General features: G+C 40.4%; 1 protein-coding gene and 1 long non-coding RNA gene across 8 annotated transcripts in view; one reads left to right on the plus strand and one right to left on the minus strand.

The window, feature by feature from the left end:
• LOC149500065 (uncharacterized) overlaps nucleotides 1-19,705 on the plus strand; it is a 159,098-nt gene that overhangs the window by 47,338 nt on the left and 92,055 nt on the right. The window lies entirely within an intron of this gene.
• Chi (LIM domain-binding protein 2 Chi) overlaps nucleotides 4,298-19,705 on the minus strand; it is a 72,616-nt gene continuing 57,208 nt past the window's right edge. For all 7 annotated transcript variants that reach the window (XM_028174921.2, XM_028174922.2, XM_089737890.1 and 4 more), the window contains 7 exons: nucleotides 15,921-15,996; nucleotides 12,765-12,867; nucleotides 12,063-12,235; nucleotides 9,833-10,033; nucleotides 8,658-8,781; nucleotides 7,253-7,371; nucleotides 4,298-4,625 (listed from right to left, as the gene is read on the minus strand). In XM_028174921.2, the coding sequence (XP_028030722.1) occupies nucleotides 4,461-4,625; nucleotides 7,253-7,371; nucleotides 8,658-8,781; nucleotides 9,833-10,033; nucleotides 12,063-12,235; nucleotides 12,765-12,867; nucleotides 15,921-15,996 (961 nt within the window). In that variant the 3' untranslated portion in view covers nucleotides 4,298-4,460. The remainder of the gene's footprint in view (nucleotides 4,626-7,252; nucleotides 7,372-8,657; nucleotides 8,782-9,832; nucleotides 10,034-12,062; nucleotides 12,236-12,764; nucleotides 12,868-15,920; nucleotides 15,997-19,705) is intronic.

The raw sequence follows: 19,705 nt of genomic DNA on the forward strand, positions 1-19,705 counted from the left end.
ATACAAAAGAATGAGACAGAAATATACATACTATTTAATACAGCGCCATCTGTGAGATTTTTTAATACTAACATGTGTATGAAAGCTCTTGTAGTGAATTTTAATTTAGGATTATACGTGAAATTAAAATATCAATTCACAGAGGGTGCTACCTTACAATTATTTACTAATGACAAAATTTTACATATACAGTCAAAATCTGTTATAACGACATCGAAGGGACTGCTCATATTCAGTCGTAAAAACCGATAGTCGTAACAACCGGTGATGTTTAATGTGTATCGTGCAAGTACAAACAAATCGATAGGGAATTATTGGAAAAATATATTTAGATAATACGCGATTTTTCTTCAATATTAAATTGTTTTCTTTTTCTTTGCGACATTTTGAAAATTTCACGAATAACTCCCCAAAGTTTTGGTGCGTCTTGTGTATAGATAAGTAAAAAACTAACTGAAGAGATATGAAGAAGCGGACTTTGACTCTACCGCATGCACGTGTTTTGTTTCTAAGAATTAGAAAAGACCCTACACTAAACTAAATCCTATTGTTTTCTTTCCTGATTTTAATAGCCATTGAAGACAGATGTGAATACCTATTCAAATTGTTTACAATACAACTTACCCGGTCGTTCTAACAGATCTAATACTCCGAAATATTAGTTAAATGTGGTCGTTTTATGAGGTATGTCGTTATAAGCAATGTCGTATAAAGCAATGTTTTTAATAAGGCGGTCATATAGCATTCAGCCGGGACCTTTGTTCATGGTTATTATAACCGGTATGTTGTTCTAAACGATGTCGCAGTAAACGGTTTTGACTGTATGTACTTAAGACGTTTAGGATAATTGTATTTTAATTTTGGAAGGTTTCACTTCTACCACGTGTGAATTGCACACATGAATTTTTTTTTTATTGCCATTGTAGGCAGACGAGCTTACGGCCCACCTGATGGTAAGTGGTTACCGTCGCCCATGGACTTCAGCAATGCCAGGGACAGAGCCAAGCCGCTGCCTACCGCTTAATACTCTCCACAAGCCTCTTTTAAAGAAGGACATGTCATAGGCTCAGGAAACACCGTGGAGGGGAGCTCATTCCATAGCCGGATGGTACGTGGCAAAAAAGTCTGGAAACGCACTGTCGATGACCGCAGTGGCTCCAGGTAGTATGGATGAACTCTACTCCGGTGGCGGGCGGTGCGATGGTAAAAACGAGATGCTGGTATCATCTCGAACAATTCCTCAGAGCACTCCCCATGGAACAAACGGTACAAAATACAGAGGGAACCGAAGTCCCTCCGCAGACTCAAAGGTTCCAAAGGTGTCTTAGAAGATATCGCAGCTATAAAATAACATCTCAGCAAAATAATGATCAAGCGCGTAATAATGATGTAGAAGGCGCCGGCCGGCCAGTGCGCAGTACAGAATAAGAAGAATATTGTTACGCCGGTAAGAGTAACGCCATGTATCGCCGAATAGTCGAACGAATATCGAAGGATCTAGTAGCGCCCAGAACGCTCGAGAGGAGCAACGCCATCTATTGACAGATAGCGGAAACTACTTTTTTTTTATCGCTTAGATGGGTGGACGAGCTCACAGCCTACCTGGTGTTAAGCGGTTACCGGACCCGTTACCCGGTTACCCTAGACATCTACAACGTAAATGCCGCCCCCCACATTGAGATATGTCTCAATAGTTACAACAGGACGATCTCCAACACGATGGACCGACCTCATAAAATCTGTGACACACTCCAACATAAATGATTGCTCTCACTCTGCGAAACATCGTGCCACATGGCGTCGCATCGCGAGAGCATCGGTATCGCAGGATCCGACTGATGCATGTCCACGACCACTCTGTCAAGAGTGTACGAATAGGAAGGAAGTTACAACAGCTGCCACACCCTTTAAACCGAAACGCATTACTGCTTCACGGCAGAAATAGGCAGGGCGGTGGTACCTACCCGCGCGGACTCACAAGAGGTCCTAACACCAGTAATTACGCAAATTATAATTTTGCGAGTTCGATTTTTATTACACGATGTTATTCCTTCACCGTGGAAGTCAATCGTGAACATTTGTTAAGTACGTATTTCATTAGAAAAATTGGTATAGTAATCGGCAAACTTCTTGAGCAAATGACCTTGACTGCGCAGAACCGAATTTTAGATCACTTTGGTGGTGAGGGTGAGGCGCGACGGCAGGGGAAATCGTATCGAGCGCGTTATTGGTAGATCAGTCGAACCTTGCGTCCCGCACCGCGCCCTCATTCCGCTTGCTCCCAAAAGTACGCTTGCGTACAGTGGAAAGTCTATCGTTATTAATCGTTAAGTTATTTGTTATAATTGCTTGTGGACTTTGTTGCCATTGCTATTTGTTGAGTGTTTGTTGATTTTTTATAAAACATACACTATGCCGTGACAAACTGGTGTAGTACTTAAAAGAAAGGGTAGAAAATTTGTGTACGACGTATATTGCTTCTTTATAAAACAGGGGAAGAATGATATGGAAAAATTAAAACAGACTTCGGAAGCAACAAAAACATCAGTGAGTACTGTTAGGTGCATTATTAACGAAGCTAAAGGCTCTGGCTTGCTCGCCGTGTTTCGGACTCCGGGTAAGAAAAGATCAGGGAAGAAGAAAGTTACCGGAATGGATAGTTTCGTTCAATCTGTAATAAAAAGATGTAATCATAATAACTACATAACAAGCAGCGAAACTCCGTACCTTAGAAAGGCTTCGAAAAATTTAAAGAAGATATAAATTTTAATGGCTCGGAATGAAGCTTACGACGGATTATGAAAGAGCTAGGCTTCAGATGGAAAAAAAGAACAGAAAATAATCGGAAGCTGGTAAATGAAAAAAGTAACATTCGATTACTACGAATCGAATATCTTCAAAAAATAATTAATTATAGACAAAAAAGAAGACCGAATCGACCGAGTTGTAAACTACGCCGATGAGCCCTATGTCGACTCATCACGATGATAGCGACTCGGGTGATGAAAACAGTGATGATGATGATGGTCAAGATTATGATAACGAAAAAAAAATTACAAATACCAGCTTCGCTTCAACTGAACCAAGACCTGGCAACAGCTCTAGTTTTGACTTAATAGAAGGAATATCTATTTTACCCCAAGATTAAATTATTCCAATTATTAACCTATATGTTTTGTTGATGTTCTAATAAATATATAAATAAATACATATGTTGATTTTAATAATTTAATAGCATTATGACGCAGAGTAAGTAATGTTTTTGCACGTGAGTGTACCATGCGCAAACTTACCCCCACTACGTCAACAAATGCTCAAGAAGTTTGCCGGTTATTATACCCGCCTGCGGGATTCGAACACCGGTGCTTCGCTACATACGAATGCACCGAACGTCTTATCCTTTAGGCCACGACGACTTCAGAAGGCGTGAAGGCTAATGAAAGCGCTTCGGCGATGCCTTCAACAGTTGCGCATCTTATACAGTAGTTTGAATAACAAAAAGATTTGCTCAGTCTCTTAGTGGATGTTTTATTAAATTCTGCACAAGGCAGCCATTTTTTTTAGGACTAAAGTGGAAAAGGTAAGGTTAGATATTCGTCAGATAAGGTTAGGACTTTTTGGCGGGAACGCGAGGAGTGAAGTTGTGTGATTTGTTTTATTTTGTCTATTTAGCGTTTCTTCAGGTTTAAATTTGTAATAATGGTGGTTTATTAACTGTTTAATATCTGTGGAAGTGCACTAATGTGGGAAAATGAAACAAAGCCGCTGAACGTAACTTATCGGGATCCTCCAAAAAGTCCACTGAAAAAATTTCAGTAAATGACCACAATTTTACTGAGATTATATTTCATCTCATATTATCATTTCATTTAATTTCATCCCAGTTGATTAATATCTCAAATTAATCATCTACATTTCATTTCATTTTATTTCAATTCACTCCATATTATAATTTTTCATAAAAATAAGATAAAAAATTCAAATAAGACTTGACTTAAAGGTTTTAGTTACCAGGTCATAAATTCCCTTAAAAAAAGATAAAGTTAGAGAGGTTAAGAAAAGCTTTTTTTTCTTTTTTTTTTGCGTAGATGGGTGGACGAGCTCACAGCCCACCTGATGTTAAGTGGTTACTGGAGCCCATAGACATCTACAACGTAAAAGTAAAAGTTTTGCGCAGTCGTTTAGTGGATGTTTACATATTTAATTCTGCACGAGGCAGACATATTTTTTTTAGAATACGACTAAAATGGAAAAGGTAAGGTTAGAAAGGTGCAAAAAAAATAATGAAAGACCCAAATATAATTTATCCGTAAAGGCCTATATTTATTTATTCATTTATTTATATATCTGTTGACGTGTGCCCGTGTGGAAGTACCAGGCGCTCAGAGGCGCGAGGAGCTCGCCGGTCGCCGAGGAACTGAAAATTAAATAAAGGGGGCGTCGGCGGGTGAGGGCGCTCGTCAGTGGGTGCCGGGAGGGGTCTTGGCGGGGGACGCCGGGGGCGGGGCGCTCCACTCCACGCCCTCGCCCTCGTACTGCGTGTTCTCCAGCCGCGTGATCAGCCGCTCGTCCTCGTCGCCGAACTCGCCGCCCATCAGCGACGGTTCGCCTACTACCATCACGTCCTGGAATCACAAAGGACACTTCCTTTAGCTTCATGGTACCCTGGTACTTTTTGATTTTGAATAGTATTTAGATTGGCCATGTAAAACTAGTTATTGGTTATGGAGGGGTATGAAATTTCCTACACTTATCTATACTCCTATACTCTACTTAGTCTGGCCTTAAATACTGTTACAATTAAAAATAAACAAAATATTACATTTGAATTTGGAATCTGTCATTTTTATATGATTGCTCATTGAGTTTTCTCATTTTGGCGCCAATGCATTGTACAATATTTTGCGATATTAAAATGGAGTGGGGTGATAAAGAGAATTGAATCGCTGTGATTGCATTACACAAAGTAGGTATGGAGCCAAATGCAAATTTTAAAACTCTCCATATGCTTGGTATTAGTAAAATGTTTGTATACCGGGCTATTAATAGGTGCAATGAGACCTCCTCTGTTTGTGACAGAAAAAGATCTGTCCGTCCATGTAGTGTTCGTACGAAAAAGGTGGTCAAAGCAGTAAGGGAAAGAATTCGAAGAAATCCTGTCCGAAAGCAAAAGATTTTATCTCGGGAGATGAAGATAGCACCTAGAACCATGTCGTGTATTTTAAAAGATGACTTAGGACTTGCAGCCTATAAGAGACGTACTGGTCATTTCTTAACTGATAATTTAAAATAGAATAGGGTGGTAAAATCGAAACAACTACTGAAGCGGTACGCAAAGGGAGGTCATAGAAAAATTTGTTTACGGATGAGAATTTTTTTCCAATTGAGCAACATTTTAACCAACCAAAATGACCGTATTTATGCTCAAAGCTCTAAGGAAGCTTCCCAATTAGTCGACAGAGTGCAACGTGGGCACTATCCGACTTCAGTGATCGTTTGGTGGGGTATTAGCTATGAAGGAGTGACTGAACCATACTTTTGTGAAAAACGTATCAAAACATCGGCACAAGTGTATCAAGATAACATTCTTGAGAAGGTAGTGAAGCCCCTTAACAACACCATGTTCAATAATCAAGAATGGTCCTTCCAGCAAGACTCGGCGCCAGGTCATAAAGCTCGGTCTACGCAGTCTTGGTTGGAAACGAACGTTTCGGACTTCATCAGAGCTGAAGACTGGCCGTCGTCTAGTCCGGATCTTAATCCGCTGGATTATGATTTATGGTCAGTTTTAGAGAGTACGGCTTGCTCTAAACGCCATGATAATTTAGAGTCCCTAAAACAATCCGTACGATTGGCAGTGAAAATTTTTCCCATGGAAAGAGTGCGTGCTTCTATTGATAACTGGCCTCAACGTTTAAAGGACTGTATTGCAGCCAATGGAGACCACTTCGAATAAGCTTTTTATACTTTAAATAGTTTTATATTTATGTATTAAACTAACACACTGTAAAAGTAATAAATGTTAATTGCCATAGTTTTTTTTTTGTTTTCCTTTGTAACAGTATTTATGGCCAGACTAAGTATACTATTACAAAGAGGAAATATTTGTTTGTTTGTTTGTATTAAATAGGCTCTGAAACTACTGAACCGATTTGAAAAATTCTTTCACTATTCACGAGTGACATAGGCTATAATCTTTTTTGAAAAAATTAGCGATCCTTACTAAAACCCCAATAATGTAACCCAAGGTGTAAAAAAATCACCTAAAATATTATTAACATCGCGTCCCCTGCGAAAACTATTGATGATAGAATAAAATAATGTACTACGACTTTGTAGAACACATTATTATTTACAAAAAGTGTCGCGACAGCATATATCTAACTATTATAGTTATGCCGCAATAAGTGTTCTTTTATTTAAAAAAACAAAACAACGTCAAATATCGTTGAAATTTTTGTTAAAGACCCGAGCGGAGCCGGAGCGTGCCGCTTGTCGAGAATATATTATTACAGAGAAGAAGAGCAGTTTTTTTTTAAAAATATTTTCATTTTGCTTAAAAAATACATTAAAATCAATAAAAAATAAACATTACGCACGCTACCATGTATTTAACACAACACATTTATTATAAACTCTTTGTTTATTGTCAAACTTTTGTTATTTTTTAAAGTCTGTTGTCAAATTGAGAATAGATTAATATTGTTTGTCTAAAGTGTAGCCTTGGCGAAATCTGTGATTATAGAAGTATAATTTAATATTAATAAGAAGTATGATTACTGGCGGTAGGACGTCTTGTGAGTTCGCGCGGGTAGGAACCGCTTAGCCTATTTCTGCCGTGAAGCAGTAATGCGTTTCGGTTTGAAGGACGGGGCAGCCGTGTCTCTATGGGCGTCAGTAAACACTTAAAACCACGCGGGTCGTGAGTTTGGCCGCTCAAAAAAGTCACTGACAAGCGTGATCGTGTTAGCTAGCTGTTTTAAGGGACTTTTTGTTATTTTTCTTTTTCTTTATTGCTTAGATGGGTGGACGAGCTCACAGCCCACCTGGTGTTAAGTAGTTACTGGAGCCCATAGACATCTTTTTTTATTTTTTTTATTCCTTTGATGGGTGGACGAGCTCACAGCCCACCTGGTGTTAAGTGGTTAATGAAGCCCATAGACATCTACGACCGTAAATGCGCCACCCACCTTGAGATATAAGTTCTAAGGTCTCAGTATAGTTACAACAAGAATATAGACTTGAATGGTACCTGGGAGGCGAGGCTGAAGTTAGGTCCGGGTGATCGTTTCTTGGCGGGCGCGGGCGGCGCCGCATTAGCGCCCGCACTGCCTTTGCGCTTACGTCGCTTACTCGCCGGCCGCTGGGACTCTGAAAATGATAAATTACCAATCGTTACGGTTTTTGAAGTGAATCTTCTAACGCGACTTCCAACAACATAGAGACGCCCGAGCGCCTCCGAAGGAGACCTAACAACTCAAGAGCAGCTGCTCCACGAATGAATCTACTACCGGATCGGAATCGCGACGTATTTACTATAGCAAATACACGCGGTGTTGCTCGGATCGTGTAATGGAAAATGTATTCTGTGCTAATCCAGGTAATTTGTTCGAAATTTTAATACGTTTAATTTTAGAGAGATTAAATACAAGGCATAAAAATTGACATTTTTTCTAATATCTTTTTTTTTATTTTTTTATTGCTTAGATGTGTGGACGAGCTCACAGCCCACCTGGTGTTAAGTGGTTACTGGAGCCCATAGACATCTACAACGTAAATGCGCCACACACCTTAAGATATAGTTCTAAGGTCTCAGTATAGTTACAACGGCTGCCCCACCCTTCAAACCAAAACGCATTACTGCTTCACGGCAGAAATAGGCACGGTGGTGGTACCTACCCATGCGGACTCACAAGAGGTCCTACCACCAGTAATTACGCAAATTATAATTTTGCGGGTTTGATTTTTATTACACGATGTTATTCCTTCACCGTGGAAGTCAATCGTGAACATTTGTTGAGTACGTATTTCATTAGAAAATTTGGTACCCGCCTGAGATTCGAACACCGGTGCATCGCTACATACGAATGCACCGGACGTCTTATCCTTTAGGCCACGACGACTTCTAAAATTATATATTATATTATAAATTTAGTTTGACTTGGTGGCAGCAATAGGAAGGACGGTGGTACTTATCCGCATAGGTTCAGAATACTATTACTATATATTATATATTCATCAGGATCATCAAAATCGAGTCACCCGGTCAAAAGTAATGAGGTGAACCGAACATAAAAAAAAAACATACAGTCGAATTGAGAACCTCCTCCTTTTTTGAAGTCGGTTAAAAAGTACCAGGTCCTCATAGATCGGTAGGAGGTATAAAATGTTCTTTTTTGTCTATCTCTCGCCCACGCGAGATTTTCGGAGTCCGTAACATAAATGAGTCTATGAGGAAAGCGTTCTAACTCCCCGAACTCAAAATGGTTCTAGCCTAGAGGAGTCCTGTGGTCCATGGTCCTGTGCGATAAGACGTTATATCACGCGATCAAGCGTAATCTTCGAGTTTTATCTCGATATTGGCGGTTATAGCGACTTTTCGGTGGGTTCTTATTACCTATTTTCCACATAAATAGTACCAGGGCGTTATAACTCACCAGGAGGTGCGACCATCCGCTGCCATTTCTGGAAGAGCGTTGTCTTTAGACAGTCTCGCGGCGACAGCGCGTACGCTTTGTGCCGCGACATGAGCTCTTGCATCGGCTCCAATATCACGCATAACTGTGAACAGGGTGCATAAGGAACTATTAGAGTCGTTCATTATTCAATAGAGCGCGAATCGTCGATATATCGACTCCCCATTAAGGTGTATGAGGTACGGAGCGTCGGTATATCTAATAACGCGTATTGCCGGGCGTCGATATATCGACTATACATTAACGCGAATAAATTGCATGGCGTCGTTATACCGATGCGCTACTGGAGCGTATGTTTTGCGGAGCGTCGATATATCGACCGCATATTAACGTGCGTGTTACCTAGCGTCGATATACTGACGAATGCGCAGTTTGATTATAGGTATTAGGACCTGTACGGACGTGTCTTAGCGCGCACGTGCATATATAATTTTTAATAAGTAAATAATATTTATAGCTAGCCATTTAAAATTATTTTGCTGTGATGTGGCATTTTTTTATGTTCAATATTAATCCAAGGTACTTTTTTCAAAAATCCCTTTAGCAATTTCTGCAAAATATGTGAAAATAAGCTCAGCACGAAAAGGGTTCAAAGCACAATATCTACATTTAAAGAAACTTTAGAAGTATTCTATCTCGTTCTCTCACAGGCTTGGTAGGACCTCTTGAGTCCGCACGTGTAGGTACCACCGCCCTGCCTATTTCTGCCGTGAAGCAGTAATGCGTTTCGGTTTGAAGGGTGGGGCAGCCGTTGTAACTATACTGAGACCTTAGAACTTATATCTCAAGGTGGGTGGCGCATTTACGTTGTAGATGTCTATGGGCTCCAGTAACCACTTAACACCAGGTGGTCTGTGAGCTTGTTCACCCACTTAAGCAATAAAAAAAAGAAGAAAGAATCTTATTCAATGTACCAGGCGCTCATAACCAACAAGGAGGCTCACCCTTAAGTAGTTAAGCGTTGAATTCGTGATGCCCTGCCGTGTGTTGTTCTTCAGATGTCTATGGGCTCCAGTAACCACTTAACACCAGGCGGGCTGTGAGCTCGTTCACCCACTTAAGCAATAAAAAATAATAATAAAAAGAAAGAATATTATTCAATGTACCAGGCGCCCATAACCAACAAGGAGGCTCACCCTTAAGTAGTTAAGCGTTGAATTCGTGATGCCCTGCCGCGTGATGTTCTTCGTGAGCTGGTCGAGCGCGGCGTGGTCCGGCGGGTGGACCGCCTGTCGGGGGATCAGCTCGCGGTGCGCGCGGACCGCCATGTGCCACGACTTGATCCGCATGAGGTCGTCGAACGTGAACTCGAGGATCAATCTGCCTTCCGTGCACACCTGGAAGGAGAGATTTTAATTGTTACGAATCCTGAAGTCGTCGTCATACCTAACTCACCTGGCTCAACCAGCCAGATGGTCAGCTCTGGTTATGGAAACGGTTGGTGGTAATGCCACCCAAGACCGAACACTATGGAGGAAAATCACATGTGGTCGCGATCCTCAGCAGTGAGGGAACGATGAAGAAGAGATAATATATTATTAGGGAAGCAGTCAAGTGATCTATTGAAGAAAGATCTACTTTTTTACTGGTGGTAGGACCTCTTGAGTCCGCACGGGTAGGTACCACCGCTCTGTCTATTTCTGCCGTGAAGCAGTAATGCGTTGCGGTTTGATGGGTGGCGCATTTACGTTGTAGATGTCTATCGGCTCCGGTTACCACTTAACACCAAGTGGGCTGTGAGCTGGTCCACTCATCGAAACAATAAAAAAACTAAAAAAATACACATAAATTAGTTATACCTAGTCAGGTCATAAATTCTGTCACATGTTAAATGTAATGTAAAATAATTGAAACAAGTTTATTCAAAATGACCTCCGTGATTTTGAATACAGGCCTTCAATCTGCGCGGCCAGTCGTCTATCGCAGCACAAACGAGATCCATGTCAATATCGGCGGCTGCCTTAATCAAGGATGTCTTGAGTAACTACTCCAAATTAGGATGAGGCTTTGAGCACGCCTTTTCCTCCAAGTGTTGCCATATCTTGTAATCTAACGGATTCAAATCTGGACTGGAGGAGGGCCAGTCTTCGTGCCGGATGAAGTCGATTTCACGCGCCGCCAGCCAGTCTTGTGTGCTCTTCGCTCTATGAGCTGGCGCCGAATCTTGTTGGAATACCCAGTGCCTGTTATTGAACATGGTATGAGAAACAGGTTCCACAAGGTTCGTCAGGACTGTATTTTGATACACAACTGCATTCGTTTTTACACCTTTCTCACAAATATGTACCTCTGTTAAGCCCCAATAAGAAACTCCTAACCATACCATGAGCGAGGATGGAAAATAACCTCGTTGGACACGCGGAATATGGTTGCTCGCTTCTTCACTACTGTGTGCGTACACCTTATCATTTTGTTTGTTGTAGCTCTCTTCTACGGTAAAAATTTTTTCATCCGAAAAAAGAATTTCCCGATATTTTTTTCCCGCGTACCGCTTCAACAAAGCGCGGCATCTCTTCAGTCTCAGGTCCATTAGACGAGCATTCAAACGATGTCCTGTTTTTCTTCGATATGCCCGAAGCCCTAACTCTTCATTTAACACCCTTTTCACCGTGGTTCTGCTTAACCCCATCTGAAGGGCCAACAGTTTCTGCTTACGTTTGGGATTTCTTTGAATTCGCGCCTTCACAGCTTTTATCACTGCTGGAGTCCTAACAGACCGAGGGCGACCACTTCTTGACCTATCATCTACACTAGAGTCTTCATTGTATCGTTTGATGGTACGATAAACGAATCTTTTGGTTATATTCAAATTTTTCAGTATGTTAAAAATTTGAATTGGCGCGTAACCGCAACGATGCAACGCAATAACTGCAACACGGTCTTCTTTAAGCGTCCACTCCATATTTAAAAATGAGTAAAATTGTAAAAGTATACATTTTTATTTTCATGAACAATTCGAAATTCGAATTCAATAAACTTTTTTGTGGCCAGCATTCTAAAAGAAAAGTTTTTACTGTGTGACAATACTTATGACCTGACTAGTTATAGTATAAATTTGTTATACACATAAATTAGTTCCTCCTAGGTGGGGGAACCTCGCACGCGGGGTATGTGGGACTTGACGATCTGCAAGGTGCTGGGAGCAGACCGCGGGCCCAAGGAATTTTAGGGCCCTACTGCACTAAACGACTCCCCTGCACTCTTATACCCGACGTCCGATCTCTGTCCGGGGTCAGAACCCGGTCAGAGTAGGGGGAAACCACCCCCCACCCCATCCCCTATCTTCCACAACCAATAACGGATAAAATATAACGTGTGTTAACTTCTAAAAGTACCAGGCTGTCATAACTAATAAGGAGGTCTTACCTTCGTGAACATAGGCTTGCCGTGATGCGTGACCATTGTGCAATGATCGCAGTCCAGCGTGATGCTAGTGTTGTGGAAGGACTCTTTGGGCTGGCGCATCGTGTAGTACAACTCTGAGACGCCGCCTTCGTATATACTGCGGAAGTAGCGAGGTATCAGGGTCCTCCCTATCGCTGGAAGTGATAAAATACATAAAATAAACAACAGCTCGGATATGTAGCGGTAATGGAAGTTTTATTGAGTTTTAGAACATCATGTAAGATTTCGCAAAACACGGGACTTTCTAAGAACTTTCTTACCGTATTATAGGAGAGTTACCAGTTTATGAGTTCCGACGGTAAACACTTAACGTCAGGTGGGCATGCTGCTTGCTGCTAGGTTTGATAAATAAAAGCAAAAAAATCAAAGCAAATTTTACATCTGGGTACCAGGAAATCATGTTCAATGAGGAGTTTTTATTGAGTTTTAGAACATCATGTAAGATTTCGCAAAACACGGGACTTTCTAAGAACTTTCTTACCGTATTATAGGAGAGTTACCAGTTTATGAGTTCCGACGGTAAACACTTAACGTCAGATGGGTATGCAGCTAGGCTTGATAATTAAAAGAAAAAATCAAAGCAAACTTGACAGCCAGGGTACTAGGCAATCATGTTCTGTGAGGAAGTTTTATTGAGTTTTAGAATATCTAGTGAGAACTCACTGTATCTTTTGGGTCCGTCTTCTAAACAGAATGTTAGTGTTAGCGTCGCGTCATCCTCGAAGAATTCCGTCGCGAACGCGTCCCACCAGAGGTTGTCAGAGTCCTGGAATTGAGAAGACATTTTCTTTTTAATGTATTTAATATGTATATTTTTTTCGTACAGTCTCGTATGGCGAGAGGAGGGGGAGGGGATTGGGCTTTAGTGGCCTCCGTAAGCCACATCCAGATAATTCAATAGATCAACAAATAAATGTTCAGTTTTTGTTTTTTTATTTGACATTATAATTACTGGCTCCGTATCGCATAACAACATTTCAATTTCGTACACAGCTAGAGTTCTTTTTTTTTGTATTTTTTGTATAGTTCATTTAATTCATATCAAGAACGATTCGAATTTTCTTTAATGAGCCAAAAAAATGTAGTATGGCGAGGTTTGGGACTATAAGAATTCGCCTAAAAATCGATTCACTCATTTTGATCATCGGCGTTGTGTAGTAATACTTTTTTTTTTGTTACTGGTTTATTAAGAAAAATTCGAACTGTGCTGAAATACAACAGAAACATCTATATATTAATACGTGAAGCAAAAACTTTGTATCCCTTTTTACGAAAATTGCGCGGACGGAGGAGTATGTAATTTTCCACACTTATAGAGAATATAGAGAAGAAGTGAACAATGCTAATTTTTTTTTTAAATAATGCATAAAAGATACATTAAATCAATAAAGAAAACATTACACCCACTACATACCATGTATTTGACGCACACACGCATGCATACTATTTATTGTCAGACTTTTGTTCTTGACGTCTGTGGTCAAATTGAAAATAGATTAAATATTGTTTGTCTTTATTAATATTTTTTATAGTGTAGCCTTGGCGAAATTTGTGATTATAGAAGTATAAAATACAATCATAATAGTGTACAAACTTACAATTACAATTATAGTCGAATTTCGACTACTGCGGGACCTCTAGTTTATTTAATTGTGCACGAAATTGAGACACTGTTATGCGATACGGAGCCAGTAATAATTATAACAAAAAATTAATTTACGTAAACATTTATTTATTGATCTAATGAACTATGCTGAATGAGGCTTCTGGTGGTCACTGAAGCCCACCTCCATTAAAAGACACGGTCCAACTTTATTTATTGCATAAAACTGTCTCACCATGGAAACTCTTCACGTTATGCAGGATTCAGTGCCTATACAATTCCGTAGACTGATATGTAATCAGTTCCTCCCCGAGAGTCCACGGGTTGAGTGAAGACTACGGATGTCAAAACTAGAAAAACCTGCCTACCCACTCCTAGTTCGTTTTTAGGCGTTACCATTGGAACTCGTAATATCGGGAAGTTATCATCGAATCGACAACAGAAGTGAGAACAGTTCAAGTTGATTTTTCACTATACGTCACGTTTACTTAGAAAACGTGAAAAAAATACGTGCTTAGATGGTTGGACGAGCTCACAGCCCACCTGCTGTTAAGTGGTTACTGGAGCCCATAGACATCTGCAACGTAAATTCGCCACCGACATTGAGATATAAGTTCTAAGGTCTCAAGTATAGTTACAACGGCTGCCCCGCCCTTTAAACCGAAACGCATTACTGCTTCACGGCAGAAATAGGCAATGTGGTGGTGCCTACCCGTGCGGACTCACAAGACGTCCTACCACCAGCAAACAACACCATACAAAGATAATAATTTAGAAAATCTATTATGATTTTTATAAATTACTAGCCGTACTCGCTCGCTTCGCTGGGCATTTAAAATTAACATTACTAGTGGTCCCGCAGTAGTCGAAATTCGACTATAATTAATTGGAATTGTAAGTTGTATTGTATTGTACACTATTATGATTGTATTTTATAATCTTCTATAATCATAAATTTCGCCAAGACTACACTATAATAAATATTAACAAAGACAAACAATATTTAATTTATTCTCAATTTGACAACAGACGTCAAGAACAAAAGTTTGACAATAAATAGTATGCATGCGTGTGTGCGTCAAATACATGGTATGTAGTGTGTGTAATGTTTTCTTTATTGATTTAATGTATCTATAAGAATATATATATATTCTCTATAAGTGTGGAAAATTTCATACTCCTCCGTCCGCGCAATTTTCGTAAAAAGGGATACAAAGTTTTTGCTTCACGTATTAATATATAGATTATTTATTGTCATTATTATTAAGGAGTCTAACACTCACTCATATAAATATTAGTCTATCCATTAAGTACATGTATTTTCTACATGGATACCAAGTTTCAAGTCAATCGGATGCACGGTTCAGTAGTTATAACGGAACATCAGTAAAAACCACTGTAGATTTATATATTTGTATATAGATTTATAACAATACAACAAATTTAAAAAATAGGCCGTATGGAGTTACAAATATTCCTATAGGATTATTATAATCGAATTTCATTTTTAATTTATTTGATAGAATCATCAACCTAATCAATTGTAAAGGATATTTTGAGGTTTAATAACTTAGAGCATAGCGGTAGTCTTCTGGCTAGAATATAACATTTCAAGATTGATAGCGCTCACGGATGAATAATACCAGGGTTTTACCTGTTGCTACCGCCAAGCTGTTTAAGGAGCATCGTTAAAGAAAACAATTGGGTTTTCATTCGCAAAAAAGGATAATGTATCCTTATGTGAATCCTATAACTATAATGAAGATAGGCTGCGTCATCTACGCTTTTTTATGGCCCTTGCAGGCAGACGAGCAGACGGCCCGCTCGATGGTGAGTGATCACCGTCGCCCATGGACCTCAGCTATATCAGAGTCAGAGCCAGACCGCTGCCTACCGTTTGATGTCTTATAGCTAAATATAGAAGGAGTGTAAGGAAAAACTGCACTGTCTTGTACTGTTGGTAGGACCTCTTGTGACTCCGCACGGGTAGGTATCATCACCCTGCCTATTTCTGCCGTGAAGCAGTAATGCGTTTTGGTTTAAAGGGTTAGGCAGCCGTTGTAACTATACTGAGACCTTAGAACTTATATCTCAAGGTGGGCGGCGCATTTACGTTGTAGATATGTATGGGCTCCAGTAAGCACTTAACACCAGATGGGCTGTGAGCTCGTCCACCCATCTAAGCAATAAAAAGAAAAGCGTGTGCATTAACTTACCTCCGTCCTCTGCTGTAACCTCTTATTGAGTTCATATACTCTGTAATCTGGTTGCCCGAAGTATGGCGTGTGCCGCCTGAAACAATATTAGAGACATTAGTCGCTGGTATCCTGGTGATAATGGTGGTCTGATGATGAACCGGACGCGTGACCTACGAGACTCATCACCACTTTTTTATGACTGAGTTATTACTGGTGGCCCGGAGGCCTTTCCAGTTTCACCAGGACAGGTGGGCGAGTAAATGCTCAGCCAGGAGGGGTGGGATTTGCTAACAGCTGCCCGAGCGAGTTCTTTTTTTTTTCTCCTACCTATGCTGATAGTCTTGAGAGGCTATTTCAGCTTCTCCTTGACGTGTAGGCGAGCTCACGGAGCTCAAACCGGAGGTGTTGCTACCACTGGCCCTAGCAAGAGCAGTGCTTCGCAGAATCTACCACCGGATCGGAAACGCGACCCACTGAGAAGATCCGGCGAGAAACTCAGTGGGCTAATGTATGGGTTAGGTTGCACGACGAACCCCTTTGCCGAGTTCGACGAGTACGGTTAAAGCTCATCAAAAGCTCACCACCAGTCTGGTGGTTCATCGCGCGACTTTGAAACTTAGGGTTGTCGCTTCTGCGGATGATACTAGGTGATAGTTTTGTATAGCCCGTAATAAATTTTAAGCGACTTCAAAAAAGGAGGAGTATCTGTGTTCGACTTGGTGTTTTTTTTTTTTATTAACTTTCACCGATTTTTTTCTAACTGTAGTATTTCACATACTTGCAAGTCAATTTTAAATTATTTTTTTATTGCTTAGGCGAGCTCATGGCCCACCTGGTGTTAAGTGGTTACCGGAGCTCATAGACATCTACAACGTAAATGCCGCCACCCACCTTGACAGTGGTATTAAGATCTCACCTTTAACAGTACAACGGCTGCTTCACGGCAGAAATAGGCAGGGCGGTTTTATTAAATTAAATGTCTTTACTTTACAATCAAGACCTCAAGTCTCATAATGGATATCGGTGTTCACGTTTTGAGGTCTATCCGCTTCAATAACCGCTTAACAACAGATGGGCCGTAAGCTTGTTCACGTGACAATGGATCACAAAACTAATATCTTACTCTAAGCTACCAGGATACCATAACTATTGCAGAGGTCGTCTATAAATTTAATCAATAGTAATAGAATCTATATATATTAATACGCGAAGCAAAAACTTTGTACCCCTTTTTACGAAAATTGCGCGGAGGGAGGAGTATGAAATTTCCCACATTTATAGAGAAGGTGTGTAGAACGCTAATATATTTTTTTTATTATCCAGAAAAATACTTTAAATAAATAAATAAAACATTACATGTATTTAACACACACGCGCATATATACTCTTTTGTTATTGTTTAAAGTCTGTGGTCAAATTGAGAATAGATTACCTAATATTGTTTATCTTCATTATTATTTGTCTATAGTGTAGTCTTGATAAAATCTGTGATTATAGAAGTATCTTAGTTACAGAAATCGACATAATTACTTCAGTGCGCCGTGTAGGGCACCGGTGACCTACACGGGAGTCAAAGGGTTAATGACCGGTCCGGTTGCTAAACGAATTGATTTTTTTATTGCTTAGATGGGTAGACGAGCTCACAGCCCACCTTGTTTTAAGTGGTTACCGGAGCCCATAGACATCTACAACGTAAATGCGCCACCCACCTTGAGATATAAGTTCTAAGGTCTTAGTATAGTTACGACGGCTGCCTCACCCTTCAAACCGAAACGCATTACTGGTTCACGGCAGAAATAGGCAGAGCGGTGGTACCTATCCGTGCGGACTCACAAGAGGTCCTACCACCAGTAATTACGCAAATTATAATTTTGCAGGTTTGATTTTTTTATTACACGATGTTATTCCTTCACCGTGGAATTGATAAGTACGTATTTCATTAGAAAAATTGGTACCCGCCTGCGGGATTCAAACACCGGTGCATCGCTACATACGAATGCACCGGTCGTCTTATCCTTTAGGCCACGACGACTTCAAATGGCCTGATGACCAAGAAATCTTGCCTAAAATTAAGGACACACTAGTAATTTTCTTGATTTATGAACGAAATGGCGACAGTGAGCGTACGGACGCACGTAAAGTCATTGAAAAATGAATCAATGTTAGTATGACCAAGGATTGGCTTATCGTCGGATAATCTCTAGATATCGGCGACTTACATTTCTTCTTCTAATAGTTTTCAATATGGTAATTGGTATCTTGTCTTCAGGTTAGAGCTAGGACTCCAACTTGAAGACGTTGCTAACACTAGCCCTAGCAAAAGCAGCGCTTCGCAGAATCTACCACCGGATTGGAAACGCGACCCACTGAGAAGATCCGGTGAGAAACTCAGTGGGTTGTCTATAGGTTAATTCACTCGCCGTCCCCTTCGTCGCAAGCGACGGGTTCGACGAGAACGATGACCGGTGCTTGTGGTACCTAAAAGCACCGTTAATGGATCGGGAGGATCCGTAATGACGTGTTTGGGGCGACGTCGACTGTTTACCATTCGATCTACAGGATCGGGAATGTAGTTACCGGCGGTCACGACAAGAGGGTTTTCGTGTCGTGCCGCCTTCTCTAAGTGACGCACTGATGCTTATTGAAAATATTAACTAAGAGAAAACTCCAACTTTACTTCTAAAGTAGAGAGCTCGTATCCCGACTACAGCAAGAAATCTGTTCGGATATGAAAAGCTGGTCATTATGGAAGGAATCCTTATGAAATAATTCATCAAATGAAGCCTTAACACCAACGTAATAAGTTTCATGTTTTGTTTACTCGTAGGTTATTTATTTATCTGAATACAATAATTATGAATAATGTGACGTGTTCATTTAAGAGGAATTTAAAAAATTTAAGTAAATCCTAGATGCGATTATTCTTACGTGCCAACCCTAAATGATAAGAGTCGTCTGGTTTGAGACCCGTGAGCTCACCTACTAGTTAAGGTTACGCTGATATAGCTTCTCAAGGTTATCAGATTAGGTAGAGAAAAAAAACTTAATGCAAAATCAATAGGATATTATGTATTCATTGTGTTATGAAGAAACAATTCGAAATGCGTAGCCCTAAACAGGTCATTACGGATCCTCCCGATCCATTAACGGTGCTTTTAGGTACATCAAGCCACGGTCACCGTCCTCGTCGAACCCGTCGCTTCCGACGAAGGGCTCGACGAGTAAATTAACCCACAGACACAGCCCACTGAGTTTCTCGCCGGATCTTCTCAGCGAGTCGCGTTTCCGATCCCGTGGTAGATTCTGCGAAGCACGGCTCTTGCTAGGGTTCGTGTTAGCAACGACGTCAGGTTTGAGTCCGTGAGCTCACCTACTTGTTAGGTTACGCCGACATAGCCTCTCAAGGCTATTAGCATAGAATTTTTTTAGCGATATGCAATTTTATCACAATATACTTAAAGTACACAAAGCAACATAAAATGTTTTATGCTAGTACTTTTTTTTTAATTACCCTTATGGATAGACTAGCGCATCGCTCATTTGACGATAAGTAGTGGCCGTCGCTCGTGGATATAGTCAATGACAGGGACACAATCGCGCTGATGCTCTAAATTACCGAACACCGATCAAAGTTCGATGCTGTGGTCTTGTGGAATATAATTTCATGTTATTTTAGATACGAAGATATAAAGTTTTATAGTTTGCCTTGTATTTATAGTTTTTTTTTTATAGCTTAGATAGTTGGACGAGCTCACGGCTCACCTGGTGTTAAGAAGTAACCAGAGCCCATAGACATCTACAAC

The sequence above is a fragment of the Bombyx mandarina genome, chromosome 24, assembly GCF_030267445.1.
Source record: "Bombyx mandarina strain Sakado chromosome 24, ASM3026744v2".
NCBI lineage: Eukaryota > Metazoa > Arthropoda > Insecta > Lepidoptera > Bombycidae > Bombyx > Bombyx mandarina.